The 26497-nt window shown below is 43.2% G+C and overlaps 1 protein-coding gene across 2 annotated transcripts in view; it reads right to left on the bottom strand.

Moving 5' to 3' along the window:
- Nucleotides 1–6839: 6839 nt before the first annotated feature.
- LOC106584023 (low-density lipoprotein receptor-related protein 8) overlaps nt 6840–26497 on the bottom strand; it is a 271370-nt gene continuing 251712 nt past the window's right edge. Inside the window, exons 15-19 of one of the 2 annotated variants that reach the window (XM_014168793.3) lie at nt 25088–25240; nt 24020–24418; nt 18950–19018; nt 16692–16882; nt 6841–15188 (exon numbers count right to left, since the gene is read on the bottom strand). In XM_014168793.3, the coding sequence (XP_014024268.1) occupies nt 15150–15188; nt 16692–16882; nt 18950–19018; nt 24020–24418; nt 25088–25240 (851 nt within the window). In that variant the 3' untranslated portion in view covers nt 6841–15149. Of the gene's footprint in view, nt 16883–18949; nt 19019–24019; nt 24419–25087; nt 25241–26497 lie in introns of both variants that reach the window. The other variant, XM_014168792.3, reaches the window with a different exon arrangement.

Here is a 26497-nt window from a genome sequence, read left to right as displayed (position 1 = left end):
CACAATGTAAAGGATGGAGATTTTGTACATGTAGTGGGTATACTTTTCAAGTTACAGTATTTCCTTTAAAACATTTTTATTAACGTCACAAAATAACAACTGAAATGACATCATTATTCTTTAGATCATCTCTGACCATTCCCCACATTCTACATTAGAAATATTGTTCCAGTATTCGCTTTAGAACGTGTTAGAATTTTGTCTGGAAAAAGTCTCTGGAGACAAAGCACATTCCTTTGTGACCCTGGATCTCCTCTCCTTTCATTCACAACAGGGCATGAGCTCCCTCCTCCCCCCTCTGTGAGTGAGAGAGGGTATGGTTACTGTCATCCATTGCAAAGCTGATCTGACCTATTTGGATCCTCACAGGACAGTCATGACACTTTCAACACCCCCGGTGAACTGAGGCTTTCTTATGGCAAAAGAGTGGGGTGCAATGCAATATTAGGCAGGTGTTCCTAATGTTTAGAATACTCAGTGTATGTTAAATGCATTCATTATATTTCCTAAAAGAAATTCTGAAATACATTGAAGAATGTATTTTAGAATATATTTTCACATGTATTCATCAATATTTTTGGTAAATATATTTTAAAAATGTATTTGAAAATGCTTTGTCAAATATATTCCAACATGTATTTGTAATGTATTTGTAAGAAATATATTTTAAATTAAAATGTAAGGCAAATATAAAAACTGTCCAAATCATATTGTAACAAAATGGTGACTGTTCATTGGCATCACATGCACTTATGTCAGTCTCATTAAGACTGCAGAACAGGCAGTGTACAAGCCTAACCTTTAAACACAGAACACAACAGAACACATTAACTGGCATGACAATCCGTCTCCTGGGAGGCCAAAAAAGACTAAAACTAATCCAGACACCCAACAAGTCATGCCTCCAAGTCTTGTAATAAGCATACAAAATCTTGCATTGGAAAACCTCCCCATACAAAATCCTTTTTATTATATTTGGCACAAAAACAAAATAAAAGCGCTAACATGCATTTAAATGAAGAAAAAAAATGGGTGCAAACATGATACATTATCGGTCATTTAGTGACTCCATGTCTTTCATGTGCATATAACAAACAAACTTGACGAAAGCATTGCAACCAACGTCAAATGGGCAGAACTGAACGTATTCTGGATCATTCCACGAAATAAGTGCCTTCTGCGTCCCTTTAATATGTTAAGTAGAAATGATGCACCAATATTGCATTTTAAAAGCCTGTTAAATGAAATGAAGGGCCCTTTAATATAGACCACATGGATAATTCAATAAATCAGATTCTCCATATGAATAAACATTTGCTAAAGTGCCAAAATTCAGCATTTTGACATGTCCCTCTGTGAACCCTCTGTGACTTCTAGGAAGATTTTAACTCACTAACCCCCTAATATACTCAACGTTTTCACTATCATTGTACAGCCTTAGTTATTTTGTTGCTTTGACAAAGTCATGTCTGAGGATTATTATTTATTTCATGTGATTAGTGATTCATTGACGTCTGCCCCTCATTTTAAGATCAGCCCTTGTTACGTGAACTGAACTCTCGTTTTAATATGGTGAAACTTTTCCTTTTTTAAATACTGATTTCAAAAGAAACATTGAACATCTAATAGTCAAATGATTTTCTGGTGTTTTGTTGTGAAAAACTGAACGGGTTTAGCATAACCCGTCAATCATGTTACCCATAGATAGACAGGCTAGAAATGTTCAACAATTTATTATTGGGAGTGAATTGCCCCTCCCGGTGGCACACAACAAGCTTAAATAAGCTTAAATAGATTGAAATAGATGTTTTTCCCATATTGGCAGGTGCAATGGTGAGGTTTTAGCACAGCAGCAGAAACATCCGGCCTCATTCACTCTAAGCCACTGAAGAAACCATTGTAAAAGCTCCCCAAGGAGAACTCTCATTAGCAACCCCCGCTGTTTCTAAACACACACGTAAACGAACGCATAAACAGAAAAATAAGCAAACACAGCTACCCACAACCAAGCATGCACACACACACTGTATATACTGTAAATAACAATATGCTTCCTAATACAGGAGATCATAGACGATGATGGTGCATCCATTAGGACTACCCCACATGATATAACACGCCTTCACTCACAACTTGCTTTTCTCTCCGTCTCTCACATGCATGCAGTCACTTGCGTGTGCACACAAACATGAACACCTGAACGAGCGCATAAACACACACACGCACACACACACAGACAGAGTATACACAACAAACACTTGCAAAGCATTTTTGTTCCTCAAATAGGAGATAATGAAAGAAAATGATGGGGGAAATGATGATGCTGACCCTGAAACCATGAAATACATTGGAGTCTTTCTATAAACTAGGGTACAAGTGATGATTTCCTACGCTGGACATCTTCTTACAGCTGTTGGATAATAATAATCTGATAACCTATGTTTAACCCTTTATCATGGTTTGTGTCTTGACAGATTTGTCCAAAATCATGTGACATAATACATTACTTTTCTGTCCTTGGATTTATGTCAGTGTAAGTGTAAAGGAGTGTGTGACTGGCTGCAGGGAAGTCAGGCGCAGGAGAGCAGAAATGGGTAGCAAACGGAGCCCTTTATTGAAGGGAACAAAACACGGCACTCAGAAAACTAAACACACACGGGTTACAATAACCCGGCGCAAACCAGCCTGGAGTACACATACATTTACACATAACAATTCCACACACAGACATGGGGGGAAACAGAGGGTTATATGCAAGACGAGTAATGAGGGAATGCAAACCAGGCGTGCGGGAAGACAAGACAAAACAAATGGAAAATGAAAGGTGGATCGGCGATGGCTAGAAGACCGGTGACGTCGACCGCCGAACGCCGAACGCCGCCCGAACAAGGAGAGGGACCGACCTCGGCGGAAGTCGTGACAGTAAGATGTTGTTATATCATACTGTATATTAACCATTAATCAGTTAAATTAGACAGTGAACTTGAACCGTGTAAGAATCCTGTATCTAGCTGTCTGACAGTTTTTGGTATAGTTTTCATGGGCACACACATCCAAAATGATGTATGCAATTGCAAAACCGAATGCTTCTCACAGAAAGAGTCACCTTACCTTGATACTTAAAACCTAAATCGATACTGTCATTAACATTATTCTTCAATAATTATGCATAATACTTGTTGGATGCACATTTGGTGTCCAGCTGATTTAGTTTTAGCTGTGATATTCTCACACATCCAGGAAGTAATTGTCGGAATGACAGTCAAGTGATGAACAGCTGTTGTGATAGCGCATGCAATGCAATAACAGCCCAAGTGCTGGAAAAAAAGGGGTTCTCGAGGAATGTACCAAATATTTCGGTGTCTAATTCCTTATGCCGGTGTAGACAGTTGTGCTTGTGTTCTGTTGCAAACACTCCTCTATATACAGCTTGAACTGCATAAAAATCTTTTTTATTTTTGTTTCAAACCATTTTTTAAAATGTTGATCCCAATGTCACACATTGGCCGCATAATTTATAGAAAGACCCATACAGTGCATTCGGAAAGTATTCAGACCCCTTGACTTTTTCCCCCAAAAATGTACCTCATCAATCTACACACAGTGCTCCATAATGACAAAGCAAAAACAGGTTTTTAGAAATTTTAGCAAATGTATTATATATAAAAACTTAAATATCACATTTACATAAGTATTCAGATCCTTTACTCAGTACTTTGTTGAAGCACCTTTGGCAGCGATTACAGCCTCGAGTCTTCTTGGCTATGACGCTACAAGCTTGGCACACCTATATTTGGGGAGTTTCTCCCATTCTTCTCTGCAGATCCTTTCAAGCTCTGACAGGTTGGATGGGTAGTGTGGCTGCACAGCTATTTTCAGGTCTCTCCAGAGATGTTAGATTGAGTTCAAGTCTGGGCTCCGGCTGGGCCACTCAAGAATATTCAGTGACATGTCCTGAAGCCACTCCTGCGTTGCCTTGGCTGTGTCTTGTTGGAAGGTGAAGCTTAACCCCCAGTCTGAGGTCCCGAGCGCTTTGGAGCAGGTTTTCATCAAGGATCTCTCAGTACAATCTTGGTTTCATCAGACCAGAGAATCTTGTTTCTCATGGTCTGAGAGTCTTTAGTTGCCTTTTGGCAAACTCCAAGCGGGCTGTCATGTGCCTTTTACTGAGGAGTGGCTTCTGTCTGGCCACTCTACCATAAAGGCCTGATTGGTGGAGCGCTGCAGAGATGCTTGTCCTTATGGAAGGTTCTCCCATCTCCACAGAGCTCTCCTCTGGAGCTCTATCAGCATGACCATCAGGTTCTTGCTCACCTCCCTGACCAAGGACCTTCTCCCGATTGCTCAGTTTGGCAAGGAGGCCAGGTCTTGGAAGAGTCTTGGTGATTCCAAACTTCTTCCATTTAAGAATGTTTGAGGCCACTGTGTTCTTGGGGACCTTCAATGCTGCAGACATTTTTTACTACCCTTCCACAGATCTGTGCCTTTACACAATCCTGTGTCGGCGCTCTTCAGATAATTCCTTCGACCTCATGGCTTGGTTTTTGCTCTGACATGCACTGTCAACTGTGGGACGTAATACAGACAGGTGTGTGCCTTTCCAAATCATGTCCAGTCAATTGAATTTACCATAGGTGGACTCCAGTCAACTTGTAGAAACATCTCAAGGATGATCAATAGAAACAGGATGCACCTGATCTCAATTTCGAGTCTCATTTTATTTTTAATTTTTTTTATTTAACCTTTATCTAACCAAGTAAGCTAGTTGAGAACAAGTTCTCATTTACAACTGCGACCTGGCCAAGATAAAGCAAAGCAGTGTGACACAGACAAAGCATAGGGTCTGAATACTTATGTAAATAAGTAGTTATTTTACATAAATGTGCAAACATTTATAAAAACCTGTTTTTGTTTTGTAATTATGGGGGGGAAATGAGGGGGGAAAAATGTATTTAATCCATTTTTGAATAAGGCTGTAACGTAACAAAATGTGGAAAAAGTCAAGGGGTCTGAATACTAAGGCACTCTTGCACAACCAACCTTTCCATACTGTGTGCTAAAAATTGCTTTTCTCTATCAGTCTTCCACACAAACATATGCACCACACTACACACAGAGCATACACCTATAGTAGGATAATGAGTGAATGATAGGCTCTCCACCATCTACAGTAGCATAACAGCATCAGTCCTATTCCTAAACAAGGACTTCCAGAGAAGAGAGGCACAGCAGACAAACAGAGAGGGGGTACGTAGGGGTAGTCGCTCTCTCTCTAAAAGTTACAGTTCCATATACACCAGTTAGGAAGGATATAAACCCAGCAGAGGAAATAAGGAAAGAGCACATTTACAGTAATCATCGATACAGTCTGGCCTCAAGATGAACTAAGAATGTGCACGCGCACACACGTAATATGCAAAATGCTAAGATACTACGTTTTGATAAAAATCCCCATACTTCTCATTTCCCTCATCCCCCCATACACACACACACACACACACACACACACACACACACACCCCCCCCCCCCCCCCCCCCCCCCCCCCCCCCCCCCCCCCCCCCCCCCCTAATCTGAATTGCAGATTCCTTCGCTGCCCTGTCTGTGGCTCTCTATCTGACAGCATGATGAGGCGGGCTTGTTACCGTGAAGACTTTCAAGAGTAAATAACTTGTAATTAATTTCAGCCCGTCGACTCTCCCCCCCAATCTCCCCAGCCCCAGTAGAGGGGCCTGGAATACTGATCTTAAACACTCAAGGAAATAATAGAAAATGTCATCCATTTTGCTGCTGAGGAATGAGGAAAACAGAGAGAAGAGAGAAACCCCCATGGCTGTACTCACAACCAGCCCACAATCCCTTTCCAGTTCCCATTCCCATCGCCATTGACAGCAAGGCTTGGGAGGATTGGTCCTTGGAAACAAATGGTGGATTAATGTTTCATGGAAGAGGGTGCCAGTCATATTAATAAGGTGTTTGAGGTTTCCTTCCCACTGCTCTGCTCCCATTCATATTTTTTTTTTACGATGGCAGTGAGCGCCTCTGGCCATTATGATACAGGATAATAAATGAGGCTGACAGATGGGGTTCAACCTGAACCCTAGTCTTAACCCTAACCTCAACCATAACCCTAGTCTCAACCATAACCCTCGAACCTGACCCTAGTTTCAACCCTAACCCTAGTCTCAACCCTAGCCCTGACTGTTGAAAAACTACTGTGGAAATGCAGAGGGGAACCACCTTGTTCCTAGCCCTCACCAGCTGTCTTTCTTGGGCATGGCTGTAGGGAGCATCTGAGGTGACATGGAAGGGGGGATGTGGCTTTGTGTCTGTCATTAATCTCCAATGAAATGATAAAAATGTGCAATAGATTTAGTGGCCTTCTGGTATCTAGGAGACATATACGACAGAAGAGGGCATGAGGAAGCATGTTCAGTGAAGAGGAACCCGGCAACAATGGCCATCCCACCCTCTGAGCCGTGATATCCACTGCCATCTCTCCGCTCTCACATCCATTAAACCCCCAGCGAGCTGTCATTCCCCTTCCACTGGGGTACCTTATTCTATTCCCCGCTCCACTCGCCTCTCTCTCTCTTTTCCTCAACTCGCTTCTCTCTCTTTCTCTCTGTCCCTCCCTCTCTTTCTCTATTTCCAGAGAACAACACTCAGTATAGAAGCAGGGAAACCACCGGCTGACAGTTGCACGGGGGTAACTCATCTTTATCAGCCATTAACCGACAAAGAGATTCTTTACCTCAGTTCCTACCATCGACCTTGACAACTGATAGAGGCTTTATGGTTACCTGGGCAATCAGAGAGAACCAAGGAGGTTACTAATAACAACGCAACACAAACAAGAGTTGGGCGATTTTTATAAATTTAATATATCAATATATAGAGATATTTATCAACAGCTTGATTTCATAGAAACGTGAGTGAGACCATTTTGGCATACAGTACAGATATTCCATGTAAGTACAGAAGTTGCTAAGTTTAACTCCCCCTCCCCCACACCCCCCTTGCCCTCCCACAGACACAAAACACCAAAACAGAAAGAACCAAGTAAAATATACAGGAGCACAAAACAAGGCACCAATAAATTAAATGATAACCCCTCGTTTAAAAATACGAAACAACAAAACCTATCTAACAGAATGAAATACAGTATAAACAACCTAAATTCTGCAATGCTTTACTGTTAAAAAGCAAAACAAAATTAAAAACAGAGAGGGGGAAAAAAGAGTAAACACTTTGGCAGATTATTAATTTTTAGTTACAATCAAGTAGTAAAGAAATCCAGTGCTCTTGTGTACAAATAAATTCATATATGGTCTACACTCCTTCTTAAACCTGTAGCCTTACCTTTTGTTTTAACAGATACAGTGCCTTGCGAAAGTATCCAGACCCCTTGGATTTCAACACATTGTATTGTGTTACAAAGTGGGATTAAAATAGATTGGACTTTTTTTGTTGTCAACAATCTACACCAAATACTTTGTACTGTCAAAGTGGAAGAAAAATGCAATATTTTTGAAGATAAAAAAATATATAAAATATAAGTATTCAGCCACTTTGTTGAGGCAAGAGTAAATTAGTTCAGGAGTAATCATTTGGCGTTAACACATCACATAATAAGTTACATGATTTTCATGACTAACCCTTCCTCAGTCCCCCAAACATACAACCTCTGTATGGTCCCTCAGTCAAGTACTGAATATCAAGCACAGATTCAACTACAGAACCAGAAAGCTTTTCGAAAGCCTCAAAGGATGGCAGTGTATTGGTATTTTATTTATTTAACCAGGCAAGTCAGTTAAGAACAAATTCTTATTTACAATGACGGCCTACACCGGCCAAACCCGGACGACTCTGGGCCAATTGTGCGCCGACCTATGGGACTCCCAATCACGGCCAGTTATGATATAGCCTGGATTGGTAGATGGGTAACAAAAACAAATCAGACATTGACTATCTCTTTAAGCATGGTCAAGTTAATAATTATGCTGTGGATGATGTATTAAATCACCCAGACACATCAAAGATAAAGTCGTCCTTCTGAACTGAGCTGCAGGACAGGAATGAAACTGCTCAGTGATGTTACGATAAGGCCATTGGTGATTTTAAAACAGCTACTGAGTTCAATGGCTGTGATGGGAGAAAACTGAGGTTGAATCATAACATTGTAGAGACTCCACAATAATGACCTAAATGACAGTGAAAAGAAGAATATAAATATACAGAATACAAATATTCCAAAACATGCATATTGTATGCAACAAGGCACTAAAGTAATACAGCAAAGACATTTTTGGCCTAAATGCAAAGCCTTATGTTTGCTGCAAATCCAACACAACACATAACTGAGTAACTGCCTCCTTATTTTCAAGCATGGTGGTGGCTGCATCATGTTATGGGTATGCTTGACATTAGCAAATACTGGGGAGTTTTTTAGGATAAAAAAAAAAACAGGACGGAGCTTAGCACGCGCAAAAAAATCTACAGGAAAACTTGCTTCAGTCTACTTTACACCAGATACTGGGAGAGGAATTTACCTTTCAGCAGGACAATAACCTACAACACAAGGCCAAATTTACACTGGAGTTTCTTACCAAGAAAACAGTAAATGTCCCTGAGTGACCAAGTTACAGTTTTGACATAAATGTGCTTGAAAATCTATGGCAAGACTTGAAAATTGCTGTCTAGCCATGACCTCCAACATCTTGACAGAGCTTGAAGAATTTAGCAAAGAAAAATTGGAAAATATTTTCCACATCCCTGGTCACAGGCTCCTTAAGCAATTATTACAAGAGGGGAAAGCTGCACAATCTGATCAGTAAATTTTTGGGCAAAACTATTTTGAACTGTAATAAATGTTCCACTCAAAATAGAAGATTTTCAAAATAGAAGATTTTAATAATTTCATTGAAATTACTTGGAAACAACGTTGATTCAACCAGTGTGTGCCCAGTGGGCTACCATTATTATAGCCAACCCAACTCCATTTGTTTCTACCGACTATCATGTATCCCAGTGGTTTTCAAACGTTTTGACCCTCTACCCCCAAAAGGAGTGGGAAGCCACAAAATGTGCAACCCCCGAGCAAACACAAGCGCGTGTGCACACCCAAACATGTGTGCACAAACGCTGTGCAAATGTAGCCAGTCATTACAGCCATAAACGTTGATCCATCAAAACGCAAATAAACTGCGTATTACACCTGCATTTGAAAAATGTATTAATTAATGTTAGCAGCCAATATCAACTATGGACATATCATGTCACTGCTCTGCAGTCCAGAGCAAGCAAGCAAGCAAAGGCCTACTTGTAGCAAAGGTTACAGGATCGGATGGATAGCATGTTCTTTCTGCACCGAGGCATCACTTTGGAGGGCAGCCTGCCTGCAGAGTTCTCGTTGCCAGCCGGGTAGCCCTGATCTTCCTCACAAATATCGTAATAGATTTGCCAGAATATGTTACATCTTCATCCCATAATATTGAAGTAAGTACGATGTTACAGCTGCTTATCTTTATACATACTGTATAGCCAGTAGCCCCCGAAACTATCGGAAATATAAAAATGATCAATCAAATCACCAGGTAGCCTATTATTGTTCTGGCAAAGATGCCTCCATAGTTGATTTTGAAACTATTTTATATGGATAATATAAATGTAGGCCTGCCCTACTCTGTTTTTGATGACGACTTGCTGCCAGTGGATTCAGAACGGACACAAAATGTATACAAAAAAAAATCTGCCACCGCCGAAAATGTCACTTTGGAGACCGGAAGGGCAAAGTGGCATGTGCTCTGCACAGGTAGAGCCTTATCTGTGCACGTGCCTGGCTGTAATCAATGCCAAATATGTTTCTAACATGTACTGACTCAGGTAGCTGAATATGTATGCAAGGACTATATTTTAGTTATTTCATTTTTATTCATCTTTAAAAATATGTTAGAATTTTTGTTCCACTTTGATGTTACAGAGTATTTTGTGTAGATTGTTGACAAAAAAATGCCTATTAAATCCATTTGAACCCCACTTTCTAAACACAACAGAATGTGACGAAATCCAAGAGGTCTGAATATTTTTGCAAGGCACTGTATGTTGAAAACATTATCAAAAGTTTTGTTGTATAAAAACGTATTTACAAGTTATGATTCAAAACTGTACCGGACTGTAACGATCGGTCACCCCTCCCCTCCCCTCCTATGTACCCTTTACACAGTGCAGAAGGCTTCTTGAAATGTTTGTGCGACAAACAACGTACAAAATGTATCCGGTATGATATGGCTGTGGAATGAAGGTTTGACCGAGAACATTTTACATTTCCTTATGAACACCTCTCTCCCTCCCTTTCCTTCCCCAAACACTGCCCTCTGAAACCCCCCAAAAGCCACCTCATATCCCCCACCACACCCATTTTACAACACTGACAGGTAAAAAAAAAAAAAAAAAAAAAAAAGGATTCTGAACTGAGCATTATCCTTCAAGTATTACACATCCAGTAAAACATAGACTAGTGTTGTCGTGAGGACAGAGGAGGGACAATGACTACGTCTTATTCACACAGAGAGAACCCAACCACCAGGAGAGTCACTAAGCTATATGAACTATAACAACATACAGAGCATGGAGGAGAATCACTAAGGGTTCCAGAATCATGTCGGGTTTCTTTCACAGACAAACACTGTACCGGGGTCATCTCTGGGTTCCACTTCCGGAGTGTTGGTGAGGGTTCTTGAGCTCGTGGGTGTGTTCCATTCCATAGTGGTTCCTTTACCATCCTGTTCTTCCAGTGTGTTTGGTCTACCTTTCCAGAAAGATAGCCCTTGTGAAAACAAAAGTGCTAGTGGCCAAGACGAGGCGAGAGAGATGGGGCGAGAGTTACATTGAGAGGTGATATTGATGCGAGTGGTGTTAGTCACAACACCTGGCTCCCTTGAGTGAGGATCCGCCATTAGAACACGCATAGAGAAAAGGATGGGAGAGGACAGGATGGTTAAAAAGAACGAGGAAAAAAAACACATCTACTGAGGGTTTGTGCCATTTGTGGACCTAGGAGCCATGAAGAATCCAGAGCCCCGTGAAATCACTGTTCCTTTAGTGTCCATCAGAAACGAAGAACGACTCCTTCAGTGTTTAAAAGATCTCTGTGCTTCAACGGCATATAGTAGCGGAGCGACGTTGAAGCATCAAGAGTTTTCTGAACGCTTACCATGTTGAGTTGATCATCTCAAGGCTCTGGACACACTCCATGGTTGCCAAGGATACTGGCCACTAGGGTTAAAGACACTAAAACATCCATAGAAAGACCAATGCTCTATATAATGCTCCTAATGCAATGTATACATCTCAGCTGAACTAGCATAGAGTTCCAGATCCTAAAAAAAGAGTTATCCTAAGGTACATACACACAGAAATGAAAGAAGAAACTAAACACACAAGGTGCCAGTTAACGGACAGGCAGCGCACACATGTGCAGACACAGTGCCTTCAGAAAGTATTCACACCAACTTTTTCCACATTTTGTTGTGTTACAAAGTGGAATTAAAATGGATTTAATTGTCTTTTTTTTGTCAACAATCTACACAAAATACTATAATGTCAAAGTGGAAGAAACATTTGAAATAGAAAATAAAACACTAACATATCTTTATTAGATAAGTATTCAACACCCTGAGTCAATACATGTTAGAATCACCTTTGGCAGCAATTACAGCTGTGAGTATTTCTGGGTAATTCTCTAAGAGCTTTGCACATCTGGATTGTACAATATTTGCCCATTATTCTTTAAAAAATTCTTAAAACTCTGTCAAGTTGGTTATTGATCATTCCTAGACAGCCATTTCCAAGTCATGCCATACATTTTCAAGCCGATTTAAGTCAAAACTGTAACTAGGCCACTCAGGAACATTCAGTGACGTCTTGGTAAGCAACTCCAATGTATATTTGGCCTTGTGTTTTAGGTAATTGTCCTGCAGAAAAGTTAATTTGTCACCCAGTGTCTGTTGGAAAGCAGACTGAACCAAGTTTTCCGCTAAGATTGCCTGTGCTTAGCTCTGTTCCGTTTCTTTTTATCCTTTCTTGGCGATGACAAGCAAACCCATAACCTGATGCAGCCAACATCATGAATGAAAATATTAAAAGTGGTACTCAGTAATGTGTTATATTGGATTTGCCCCAAACATAACACTTTGTATTCAGGATATAAAGTTAATTGACATATTTTTTTAAGTATTACTTTAATGCCTTATTGCAAACAAAATGCAATATTTTTATTCTGTACAGGCTTCCTTCTTTTCACTCCCTGTCAACTGAGTTAGGAAGGACACCTGTATCTTTGTAGTGACTGGGTGTATTGATACACCATCCAAAGTGTAATTAATAACTGCACCATGCTCAAAGGGATATTCAATGTCATTTTTTTTTTTTTTACCCATCTACCAATTGGTGCCCTTTGCGAATCATTGGAAAACCTCCCTGGTCTTTGTGGTTGAATCTGTGCTTGATATTAAAAGCTTGACTCAGGAATCTTTCAGATAACTGTAGGTGTGGGGTACAGAGATGGGGTAGTCATTTAAAAGTCATGTTAAACACTATTATTGCACACAGAGTCAGTCCATGCAACTTATTATGTGACTTGGTCAGCACATTTTTACTCCTGAACTTATTTAGGCTTGCCATATCAAAGGAGTTGAACAATTATTCTCAAGACATTTCAGCTTTTTATTTTCAATTTGTAAACATGTCTAAAAACAATTCCACTTTGACATTATGGGGTATTGTGTGTAGATAAGTGACACAAAATCTCAATTTAAATCCATTTTAAATTCAGGCTGTAACACAACACAACGTGGAAAATGTCAAGGGGTGTGAATACTTTCTGAAGGCACTGCATCTAGATCACCTGGTTTGCCTGAGAGCAAAACCATCCGGTTAAATTGACACGTCCGTAAATATACAGATCGTCAGCGGCTGCTCTTAAATGATACCCATAAACAAACTGTCTATGTATTAGATGTGTTAAAGAAACCAAGCTCAGTCAAGAGGGCATTGTGCACTGTAAACGCTGCACTGTTACTTTGTATTGCCTTTGAGAATTGGTGTAGTCCACAAACTACAACCTTGTGTGATGAATAGCGAGAGGCGTTAAGGATAGAAGAACATAGTACCATTTTTAGACTGTCCTTCAGTAAAACGTCTCCTTCAGTAAAACATGAGAAGAATACAGTCCTCTGAACACTGCAGCACAGAGACAACTGTGGGTTCCGGAAGCTCTGGGCTCCACATAAGTTGGTCAGTTCACTCAATATAAATAAATTCCAATAACCACAAATCCACTTGTATGTGTAGAGTAGCACATGGCATGGATCTGTATATGGGCACAGAACAGTAGTGGAAAGAGACTAACTTCCTATTGAAACCTGCAGACAGTAGCTAGTGTAACGATGCTACAGTAACTGCCCACTGAAGGCTGTGTTGGAAGTGCGTGTCAGATTAACAGGACACCATGTCAGCAGCGTTCTACAGAGATAAATCACTTCCATTCATCTTCAGCAGAGTTCCGGAGCAGAGCGGTCCATTCTGGAGGGGAGGGCAGATCTAATCCTGGAAGACCCTTCCTGTTCCTGTCAGTATTTCTCCCCCCCCCCCCCCCCCCGAGGGACCCTGGAAGCAGACATTTCTATTGGAAGAAAGAGAGCCATGATATATAGCTATCATTAATCAACCAATCAACCGGTGAGCTGTGCTGTGCGCGCTACAAATGCAGGATGCCAAATTATGTTTGTATGTGTGTGCTTCTTTGGCTGCGTTTAGACATGTAGCCCAATTCAGATTTTTTCCCCCCCCAACAAATTTGTCTTTCAGAGGTGATCTGATTGGTCAAAAGACCAATTAGTGGGGGGAAAAAAATGACAGAATCGGGTTGCCTGAAATGTGTTTTCTTTGTGTCTGTGTGTGCATGTACTAGAATGTGTACCAGCTCAAGCCTATGTGCTTTCTCGCAGAAAACAGATGGAGTAGTTGAATTCAGTACCTTCAATCAGCAGGTTCTCATTTTTCTCATCAACAGCGCAATGACTAACACAGGAGAACTCAAGACAGCCATGTTCTGCCTCTCCATTGGTCCCTCATATTCACAATTTTAGCATTATTATGTGGACATTTTCCCTTATACTTAAATCCGGTGCTTGATGTTGGAACAATGACTCCTCTTCTACCGAGTCACCCAAAACAATTCTTCCAAAGTCTGACCTACTCCCAGACAGAGTCTAACAACAGCAGGGCTTGTACAGTTCCTAGTTTCAAAAAAGACCCCCCTCCTCTCTCGTCTCCCGCCCCCAACCCCCATCCCACCCCGTCCCCTGTACACCTGTTCATTATCTAGTTACTTTTGTGTATCTCTGATGCCAGCAGAGCGGATTACCCATAATCCTCCCTCCCCCGAGTTCTGCCCTGCTGCTTCTTCTTGTGGCGCTGCCCTCTGGCACAACAGCCCCTCCCTACAAATCTCTCCAACCCCCCCCCTCCCCTCACCACCATCCAACTTGGCTCTGCCCGCGCGTAGCCTATCCTCAGTGGCACAGGCCTGGTCCGGCTTATCATATTTACACCAGCAAAACACAAACAATAAATACAATTCAAACACAAAATAATAATTAAAACACAGCTGGCCTTTCCTCTGTTCCTGGCAAAGTAGACTACAGCAATGTGCTCAGGGAGGTCCAGCCAGCATCTATTTACATGTGCTCTGATGGGCAATGACGTTAATCATCATTAAGACAGACAGCAGCGTTCACCACTACAGGTAACTACAGTAACTTACTAACTAACGGGGGGCTGAGAGAAGGGCAGAGGACAGCACAGTAGTAGCTAGTAGTAGTGGTAGTAGTAGTAATGTAGTAGTACGTTTTTAGTTAGGAGTAAGAGAGAGAGAGAGAGAGAGAGGGAGACGTGTTTTAGTGACACGGGTTGAGGGGTACACGTATAAGTAAAAGATAAACCCTCCCCCTGTCCATGGGAGGTGTACGGTACGGTACGGTACGAGCAGACTCTCTTTCTCTCTCTCTCTTTGTGCCCCTCTCCTCTGCAGTGTGGTCGCCCCGGGATACGGAGGGGGGAGGACGTGGACGGGGACATGGCGTGCCCCTCAGGGGAATCCGTCATCCTCCAGACTGAGCGCCACGCGCTGCAGAGAGCAGATAAAACAATGTTACCACACTGTGTGTCTGGGTGTGTGTCTGGGTGTGCGAGTGTGAAAAGGTAAGCTAAAAAGGGAGAGAGAGAGAGACAGAGAGGAGTGAGAGGCCAGAAGGCTAAATAGAAGAAAAGGCAGTGGGGGGAAAAAAATGGTTAAAAAAAAGAGCAACAGAGGAAAGAGAAATCTGAGGAGCGACAGAGCAAAAGAGAAGAGAAGCTCTCCTTGCAGATCCCACACTCCTCTTCCTCCTCATCCCTCGATCCCCGGCACACTGATTTGGCCGTGATGTGAGGAGAGCTGCATGCGCTTTACAGAGGAGGACGCCTGATCCACCTCAGGACTCTCTGACGTCTCTATTTGACTGACACACCATTCAGCTAACACGCAGTACAGTAAAGGAGAGGAGAAGAGGAGGAGAAGAGGAGAAGAGGAGGAGAAGAGCAAAAGCACAGGTGGAAGCTTGTTCCCCACTACGCACTCTGAAGGGGAGCAGGTTTTCAGCATGGCCTCTCAGCACAACACTGTAGCATACCAACTGTGTGTGTATGTGTGTGTGTGTGTGTGTGTGTGTGTGTGTGTGTGTATAACCTGTCACCTACGCCCATCTGCCGCTGTCTCTACCACGCGGCGCCACCACAGCCACACGTGTCACCATGCCAACTGATCCTAGCGCTAACCCATCCCACCTCTTTGTCTTTGTCTTTGCTCTGGTTCATGTTCATGTTTACCAGCTCGTCTGTATCTAAGATACCTTACAAATACACTGCTAGAAAAACACTTCATTACATAGAGAAATACATAATAAAAACGGAATAATCTGAAATAAATGAATATGATTAAAGATTGTCCCATCATCTAAGGTGCAATTTCTGTTCTGGTTTTCGTTCGCCTTGTGCCTAATTTACACTCCAAAGGAACAAAACCAGGGAATGGATTCTCCCTTCACTAAGTCTGAATCTCAAATGGCACCATATTCCCTATATAGGCCCATAGGGCTCTGATCAAATGCAGTGCACTATATAGGGAATGGGGTGTCATTTGGGATACAGCCTAAGACTTCCGAGGTGAGAAGATAAAGCTCAAAAACACCGAGCGCTGTGCTTCCCTAACGCACAACGATAGCACAGTAACACATACTGTCAAAAGTGGTGAATGGAGGGAGTGATAATGTTGTGGTAGACTGGTGATGAAGGGCTCAACGTCAATGTGAGTGTTTTTGACCAAAGGTGGGTTTGGAATGATTTTGTGACTTAAGTGTGTGTGTGTATGTGTGTGTGTGAGGATGTAAGCCTCTCCCTTTCTTCCACAGACCTAAGGAGACTTCCCCGGCCCCACACACCCAAACCCTCTCTCTGCTTCCAAGTCCCACCCACTCTCAACTCATTTGCCGGCGGGGTGCACGGGTGCCCCAGAGTACCAATGGGAGTTGCTGTCTGTGATCCCGCCCCCCAGGGGCAGGGCTATGAATGGCTGGTGGGCGCTGCCACTCACAGCGGGGTAGACGTGACCGATGGACTCTCCCGTACGGCCGATGTGAATCTCGTCATCGTCGTCCTCCGTGGTCTTACGGTAGACAGGGTTGTCGAAGTTCATACTCTTGGTGTTCTTCCGGCGCCAGTTACGCCAGACCAGGAAGCCGGCGGTGCAGAGCAGGCCGATGACCACTGTGGCAAGGATAGGAACTGCGTGTGTGACACACACACACACACACAGCGACACACACACACACACGGCGGGAGCGTTAACACAGCCAGGGGAGGCAGAGCGGAGCTTTAGCATACCCACATATGGTACATGTGCTCTTACACACACAGCGATCAATCTATGCACACACAGTCTCTCGAAAACACACCTATTCAAATACAAACAAATACACCCTCGAACAGACACATGAATGCGCATTCACACCCAAACCCAACCACAAACACACTTAGCAAGGAGCATTGCACGTGCACAATCACACACGGCTATTCTACACACATATGACCACACACATAGCATTCCATTTAATCCATGGCTGGGTATAGTGGTATTCCAGGAACAGGGAATAGGGGTTGTAGTGGTTGGAATGGGAATAGGGAAAAAGATTAAGCCATGTCTGGCTGCCGTTCCCAGTCCTAATTTCCTTATCAGGCGGAGCATGGCGCTGTTCCCATGGAAGGCCCAGTCTAATTGGTCTATTGTTGTGGGTGGGGGGCACTGGAGACCCTTCCATGATTGAGCCTGAATTCTATGAAACCCCTTTGTTCTCATGTAAACATTCCTTTGGAAAAAAGAAAATCTGCTTGTTGTCTCCAAATAGCTCAGCTCTGAAGCTCTCCGGAAACACTGGGTGAGAATGAACCGTTTCGTTTACCATTTAGAGATAGGAAACGGGGAACGAAGCGAGGGAAGGAAGGAGAGGGTGAGTGACACAGTCGGATGTCTTTAACGGGCTGGGGTTTGGGATATCTCATTTTGAAGAGTCAATTATAGACATAACGTATGCTAGAGCAAGGTCATTTACACACTAAGCTGATCACCAGTCAATTCAGACATAATAGAGGTTTATCCTGGAGTATCCGTACTGGCCATCTTAAGCCAAAGGGCTATATACTGTAGTATGTGATAACATGGGTAATATGTACATCTGACTTAAGAGGGGTTAAGCCCTGATGCCCTATGGTCTTCAGGCACAATGTTATTGGGATGAGCTCTTGTTCTAATTTACAGTATATTGTCACATGGGCTGAATTAACCATTTACAGTAGGCCTACGTTGTCACATGGGCTGAATTAACCATTTACAGTAGGCCTACGTTGTCACATGGGCTGAATTAACCATTTACAGTAGGCCTACGTTGTCACATGGGCTGAATTAACCACTTAGAGTAGGCCTACATTGTCACATGGGCTGAATTAACCATTTACAGTAGGCCTACGTTGTCACATGGGCTGAATTAACCATTTACAGTAGGCCTACGTTGTCACATGGGCTGAATTAACCATTTACAGTAGGCCTACGTTGTCACATGGGCTGTTTTTCTAAGCTTATTGGATCAAACCTAAATGGGAAGCACAAAACCAGGAAAATAAGGACACTGTTTTGGGGGGGGGGGAAACTAGGTCAACTTCAATGAAGGATAGACAGATTGTCTCGTATTTCATAACCTACAGTATATATCATGTGAACACACACACTCACACGTGGTCATGATTTACTCACGCACACGTTCACACCACACATACGCCTTTCCTCTTTCTAAATATCTAATTGAACTGTACTCTATATAAGTATATGAATATGTATATATGAAAAGTGTCTAAATAGTATTTTCAGGTATTTTTTTGTCTCTTGATGCCTTGACACTATATTGCTTTGAATTGTAATTGTATTGTAATAATATCTTATGTTGTTCTTGTCCATAACTGTTCTGTACTCATGTATTTGATGTTTTCTGGGGACTCCAGGAAGAGTATATCTGCCGCATGTGAAACAGCTAAACAGGCTCCTGATAAAATAAAATAAACACACACACACACACACACACACACACACACACACACACACACACACACACACACACACACACACACACACACACACACACACACACACACACACACACACACACACACACACACACACACACACACACTTTTCAGTCAGGCAAAGTCATTTGTAGGGGTGACCAAGGCAGACGCGGAGACGGACGGACAAAGCAGGGAGAAGCAGACAAACATCAAACGGTACAGTAGACTTCTACTCACCTACAGGGATCACTATACCCAGGATCGCCACTGTTATGTTGTTACCCAGAAGGTAGTGTTCATTCCCAGCTGAGAGAGAGAGAGAGAGAGAGAGAGAGAGAGAGAGAGAGAGAGAGAGAGAGAAGAATGACAAAAGGGAATATAAAGAGAAAAACAATGTTTAGAAGAACAAGTGATCAGCACAGTAAAACACCTCTCCTTCCTCCTTCTATCCTCTCTAGAGGATAGAGTCAACTCCTGCCAGCCTGCACAGCGCGATATCAACCCAGAGCATATCGGACTGCTTTTCTCTACCACATCTACCACGGATTCCTACCGCAAGCTCTGAACCTTTACTCCGGATCATCGCAGCTAGCTAGCTGCTACCCGAGTGGCTACTCCTGGCTAACGTCTCTGTCCCGAAGCAAGCACCAGTTAGCCCGGAGCTAGGTCCATCTCCCGGCTAGCCGAAGAGATTCATCAAGCAATTCCTGGGCTTCAATTACCTCTTTTGTCAATTGGCCTTGACCCTATTAATGCTAAATTGTCATTATTTTCGCCTCTATGGCCTATTTATTGTCTATCTCCCTACTCTTCTACATTTGCACACACTGTACATTGATTTTTCTATTTTTCTTTTGTGTTACTGACTGTACGTTTGTTTATGTGTAACTCTGTGTTGTTCTTTTTTTGTCGCACTGCTTTGCTTTATCTTGGCCAGGTCGCAGTTGTAAATGAGAACTTGTTCTCAACTGGCCTACCTGGTTAAATAAAGGTGAAATAAAAAATGAATGAAGAAAATAGAGGCAGTGGCCTCCCTTCCTCCCTACCCCTCCCATGTCTTGTCTAATGGTCCCATGTCCCACCGTCTCGTCTCCCCCTCTCCCACATCTCTCCCCCCGTCTCTCCTTCACCTCTAACCCAGGTTTGTGTGGAGCTCAGGCCTTCCCGAGGAAATAAATCCAGCCTCATCTCCCCATTAGGGCTGTTGGGCCATTAGCAACACTCTAATTATCCAGCTATAATGGAGCCTAGCCTGGGAGATTAACAGGGCAGATCATAACGACTACAGCTGCATAATGATAGATTCATTCATTATCTGATTGTGAGAAGGCTATCACACAGACACGCATGCGCACACACACGCACACAGACGCGCACGCACGCACGCTCACGCACACACACACACAGGTGAGTGAGTCTAATACTCTAAACTGGAGGTATTGTACAGTAGTTTCTGACAAAGAGTGAAAGTGGAGGGAAATGTCATGTGGTTCCCAAAGCATGAGTGACGTCCAATAGGCTGTAAGACTCCAAAAGGGGATTAATCAAATCTTATTAAAATGTGTTATGAAAGAACTGGCCCTGAGGCTCTGGAGGGTGGGAACTGTGGAAGGAGGGGACTGAAGGTGCTGAAAAGGGTGAATTTCATTATGGAGTATTATTATCGGGGAGGGATTTCACAGTAGCGCACAGAACATACACTTGATCCATTTTGACTGTCTCTGAACCTCGACCTGCAGGGTTACTTTCTCTCTCTCTCTTGTCTGTGGGTGTGCGTGTGAGCCGTACCAGTGTTTTGTTACTATACCACTATCCACTGTTTCGCTTTCATCTTTTAGTTGCAGCGCCTGTGCTTTTTCCGCTCTGCCGTGCACAGCGTAATGCGACGCACGTGTAACAGCTGATGTCGGCAAACCCTCCGATGTGCGTTGTGCACCAACTCGGAATAACACACACACGGCCTGTGGGTTGGGGGAATCGGGAAAACCGCTCGTCGTGTCCCATTTTCCCCCGTCCATCTCCTCCCTTCTCCCTACGACTGTTTGCGGTGTAGTAGTCAGGAGCATTTTCCCTTCTTAGAACATTGGAACATGCTTTTGCTTCTGAATTCTGGTTTGTTAGGGGAACACACAGAGAGACTGCTTACTGGAACATCCCCTCCTAACTCTTCCTAAAACTCTCTCCCTCTGTCTCCCTATTCCCTCTTCTTCCTCTATACATCATTTTCTGTCAGCTCACTAAACACTCCTCTTAACTCCCATCTGTTCTCTCTGTCCTCTACTCTCTAACTCTTCCTCTCACCCTTAGGCTCTCTCTCTCTCTCTCTCTCTCTCTCTATCCCTTAAACTATACCTTTCCCATCCCTTCTTTCCCCCTCCTCTCTGTACCACATTGCCAAATCACAACCATCTCCTTACTCCCTCTCTCTTCTCTATTCAACTCTCTGCCCACCAGCTGCCCTCCCTCGCTCCCACTATACCGTGTCTGTAGAGTGATCAGCAATGGTTCGACCTGTATAATCCAGACTCCAGAGCAGGCTCACCACATTCATAATTTAGCCTAGCATGGTTCTGCTGCTTAATTTGTATGTACAAACCCAGCGACTCCTGCTGTGCTCCTCCTCATAAATAACTACTACACACACTAATCAATATTAACACGTCCCAGAGACTGTCGTAACAAACTCTGGCCTGACGGTGGTGCTCTGTCACCTGGGTTATATGGGAGAGCACTGGGTGCTTTACCATAGTGGTGGAATACAAGTATACAACACTGTCTGTTCGCTATATATATATACACAGTTGAAGTCGGAGGTTTACAAACACTTAGGTTGGAGTCATTAAAACTCGTTTTTCAACCACTCCACAAATTTCTTGTTAACAAGCTATAGTTTTGGCAAGTCGGTTAGGACATCTACTTTGTGCAAGACACAAGTAATTTTTCCAACAATTGCTTACAGACAAATTATTTGACTTATAATTCACTGCATCACAATTCCAGTGGGTCAGAAGTTTACATACACTAAGTTGACTGTGCCTTTAAACAGCTTGGGAAATTCCAGAAAATTATGGCACGGCTTTAGAAGCTTCTGACAGGCTAATTGACATCATTTGAGTCAAATGGAGGTGTACCTGTGGATGTATTTCAAGGCCTACATCAAACTCAGTGCCTCTTTGCTTGACATCATGGAAAAATCAAAAGAAATCAGCCAAGACCTCAGGAAAAAAAATGGTAGATCTCCACAAGTCTGGTTGATCCTCGGGAGCAATTTCCAAACGCCTGAAGGTACCACGTTCATCTGTACAAACAATAGTATGCAAGTATAAACACCATGGGACCACGCAGCCGTCTTACCGCTCAGGAAGGAGACGCGTTCTGTCTCCTAGAGATAAACTTACTTTGGTGCGAAAAGTGCAAATCAATCCCAGAACAGCAACAAAGGACCCTGTGAAGATGCTGGAGGAAACAGGTACAAAAGTATCTATATCCACAGTAAAACGAGTCCTATATCGACATAACCTGAAAGGCCGCTCAGCAAGGAAGAAGCCACTGCTCCAAAACCGCCATAAAAAAAGCCAGACTACGGTTTGCAACTGCACATTGAGACAAAGATCGTACTTTTTGGAGAAATGTCCTCTGGTCTGATGACCATCGTTATGTTTGGAGGAAAAAGGGGGACGCTTGCAAGCTGAAGAACACCATCCCAACCGTGGAAGTACAGGGGTGGCAGCACCATGTTGTGGGGGTGCTTTGCTGCAGGAGGGACTGGTGCACTTCACAAAATAGATGGCATCATGAGGGAGGAAAATTATGTGGATATATTGTCGCAACATCTCAAGACATCAGTCAGGAAGTTAAAGCTTGGTAGATAATGGGTCTTCCAAATGGACAATGACCCCATGCATACTTCCAAAGTTGTGGCAAAATGGCTTAAGGACAACAAAGTCAAGGTATTGGAGTGGTCATCACAAACCCTGACCACAATTCTATAGAAAATTTGTGGGCAGAACTGAAAAAGCCTGTGCGAGTAAGGAGGCCTACAAACCTGACTCAGTTACACCAGTTCTGTCAGGAGGAATGGGCCAAAATTCACCCAACTTATTGTGGGAAGCTTGTGGAAGGCTACCCAAAACGTTTGACCCAAGTTAAACAATTTAAAGCCAATGCTACCAAATACTAATTGAGTGTATGTAAACTTCTGACCCACTGGGAATGTGATGAAAGAAATAAAAGCTGAAATAAATCATTCTCTCTACTATTATTCTGACATTTCACATTCTTAAAATAAAGTGGTGATCCTAACTGACCTAAGACAGGGACTTTTTACTAGGATTAAATGTCAGGAATTGTGAAAAACGGAGTTTAAATGCATTTGTCTAAGGTGTATGTAAACTTCTGACTTCAACTTTACACACGTGTGAGTCATCCATTGTGTGTTGCTGAGTGTCTTTATCTAGCGCATGCTGAAAGAGCCCGGTGAAAGTGGTGTAAGTCGAATCATTGATTTTCTATTTGTCTGTTCAGCACACAGTTTTAACAAAGCTCACCACAGACGCGTTTCCCATTGTTACAACTATAATCACAACTGACTTTGTTGTCTTAAAATATATTGCCTAGGAAACACAATTTAAGCAATTGAAGTCCTTTTCATTGTCATTCCATTGTCGTTTTCCATATACAGTATGTTGCTCTCAAGCTGTCGTTGCCAATAAAGCTTGATTGAAAGGAGGACAACAAAAAGAAAAGGGAATGAGTCCTAGAGAGAGGGAGAGAGAGACAGGCAGAGCGAGAGAAAGAAAAAGAAAGTGATCCCAGGTCTGCAGGACTCAAGATGACAGATGAGGGAAGGGACAATGGGAAGGGACAACGGGTCTGCAAGCGTAAGTTAGCGCTGACAGTTTTAGGCTGGGTTTCTGCATGAGCACTTCGTGACAACTGCTGGTGTAAACAGGGCTTTAAAAATCAATGTGATTGATTGATTGACAGGAAAGCCACACCCCTCTGATGAGGAGAGGAGAGGCAGGGTGGACAGACGTGTGTATTGACTGACGCGCTCATACACTGTAGAGAGTGGCCTAGTCTGTCATTACACACTCAAACTGTCTGTCGCAGGTAAAGAGAGGAGAGGTGGCGAACAGAGGGAAGAGCGCTCAGGAGGAATATATAATGGGGGAGTAGTTGCTCCGTCGTTGTGACAAAAGCACGTAATTGTTGATACACATCTGTATCTGTTCATACATGTATACACATGCCCTCACAGAAACACACACACACACACACACACACACACTTCTGAAAGCCACTTACAGCGGTGGGAGAGGTTAGCGTTCTCTCTCTGAATGTTGTTCGGGGGTAGAGGGGGGCTGTGTGTGGAGGTGGAGCGAGGACCAGGCGTGGAGCTGGCAGGCAACGTGGTGGAGGATGAGGAGGTGGAGGGGGGTGTCCTCCATGAAGCTGTGGTCCTGGGGGGAGGAGGAGGGGGGGACGTTGTAGAAGCTGTGGTCGACCGCGTATTGCTGGGCTGATGTGTGGTTTTGGCCGTATGTGGTCGCGCATTTGTGGAGGTGGTGGTAGGAGCAGCTGTGTTTGTACTGGTTGGAGTAGCGGTTGTAGAAGTAGCTGTGGTTGTAGTAGTGGCTGTAGTCGGAGCTGGGGTGGAAGTAGCGGTGGTTGTGGTAGGAGCTGCTGTGGTTGTCTTGGGTTTGACTGCAGGGGGGAAGATCACATTAAAACAGAGACCCGAGCGTCATCAGGTTGGCACCTCGACTGATAGCACAGACAAGCCTTTCCTCGTAAACAGACACAGACAGCGATAGCAGCACAGTTTACATGAACAGACGTCAACAAAAATGGGTCTGAACTACTCAAAACTGCCTTCTCTGCACTTACAACTCAGAAAATGCTTGTCGAGCACACATTATAGGGAATACATCATTTTGTATTTATTCAGTTCCTCTCTGGTACAGAGAGTATCTGCAGTACAGTTAGGCTGCCCGGTGGCCTGTGTGTATTCTCTCATTGACTTCCATCAGTACATGTAATGACTTTTCCCTATACATACATCGAGTGGGGCTGTACTCCGAAGCAGTCCAAATGGACCCAGACCTGATCCAGACTTCTATTTTCTACTTTTAATTACTTTCTGTCCTTCTCTCCCTCCCTCCCTCTCTTCCTCAGCCCACCTCCTCTCTCTCTCTCTCTCTCTCTCTCTCTCTCTCTCGACGTAGAGAGTCTTCAGAGAGGGGGATAGGAAAAGAAACAGTGTTCCCAGAGGAGGACAGTTTGATTGGCAGATGCAATCATCATCTGTTATCACGTGGGAGAAGCTGTAACGTGGGGGAAGAAAAAGTGTGTGACACGGTTTAAACAGTTTACCTGTGACACAGCGTCTCATGTCGGGCCCTAGCTCCATGTCATCGGGGCAGGCACAGGTGTACTTGGGGGAGTGGTCTGTGATCTGTGGGGCTTTGAGACACAGGTACTCACAGCCCCCGTTAGGTAGACTGCCCATGTTACAGCTGTCTGGAGCTAGGGACAAGAAACAACAGAGACATATCATACATTATTGTGAAGTGGGTAACAGGTGCGCTCTCTCGCCCGCCATATATAACAATGACTTCAAATAGAATCCCAAGTTAAAGAACACTGGGAGGTGGCAGCAAAATGTTTTTTTTTTTAAATATTAAGTTACGTTACAAAACAACCCCCTTCCCATCCTATAAGGCTGCACACACCTCACTAGGTCTAAAACTGACTTGAGAGAGCGTCTTTGAAACTCTTTGAACTGGGCTTCCAGGGACTTGAGAAACAGCTTTCATGCTCCCTATATTATGCAACTCTGAAGACGAGATGGGAGAGGATGACAATAATGATGGATGGGATGTGTGCTGTTATACAGGAGGATGCTGCAAACCCTGCAGAGAACTTGCAATATTCTGCTCTCACAGAAACTCAACTAGCTTCAAAGTTCAGTTTCACACAGACAAAAAATAAGCAAAAAAAGAAAAGCTGAGGGGGAAATATACTGAACAAAAAAATAAAACGCAACATGCAACAATTCCAACGATTTTATTGAGTTACAGTTCATATAAGGAAATTGGTCAACGCCAAACAGAATGAGTTTTTTCCCCACAAAAGGGCGTTATTACAGACAGTAACACTCCTCAGTTTCATCAGCTGTCCGGGTGGCTGGTCTCAGACGATCCCACAGGTGAAGAAGCCGGATGTGGAGGTCCAAAGATGGCGTGGTTACACGTGGTCTGCGTTTGAGAGGCCGGTTGGTCGTACTGCCAAATTCTCTAAAACGACGTTGGAGGTGGCTTATGGTAGAGAAATTAACATGAAATTATCTGGCAACAGTTCTGGTGGACATTCCTGCAGTCTTCATGCCAATTGCACGCTCCCTCAAAACTTCTGTTGCATTTTGTTGTGTGACAAAACTGCACATTTTAGAGAGGCCTTTTATTGTGCCCCAGCACAAGGTGCACCTGTGTAATGATCATGCTGTTTAATCAGATTCTTGATATGCCACACCTGTCAGGTGGATGGATTATCTTTGCAAAGTTAATATCCTAACAGGGATATAAACAAAATTGTGGACAACATTTGAGAGAAATAAGCTTTCTGTGCGTATGGAACATTTCTGGGATATTTTATTTCAGTTCATGAAACATGGGACCAACACTTTACATGTTGCATTTATATTTTTGTTCAGCATAAAAAGTATTTTCTGAAATGTGTACATTTAAAAATACCTGAGAAAGTAACGTGATCCACAGGATATGA

The sequence above is a fragment of the Salmo salar genome, chromosome 23 (assembly GCF_965601325.2).
Source record: "Salmo salar chromosome 23, fSalSal1, whole genome shotgun sequence".
In the NCBI taxonomy this organism is placed as follows: Eukaryota; Metazoa; Chordata; class Actinopteri; order Salmoniformes; family Salmonidae; genus Salmo; species Salmo salar.
The sequence above is the reverse complement of the archived record's forward strand: the minus strand, read 5'-3'. Positions and strand labels throughout refer to the sequence as shown.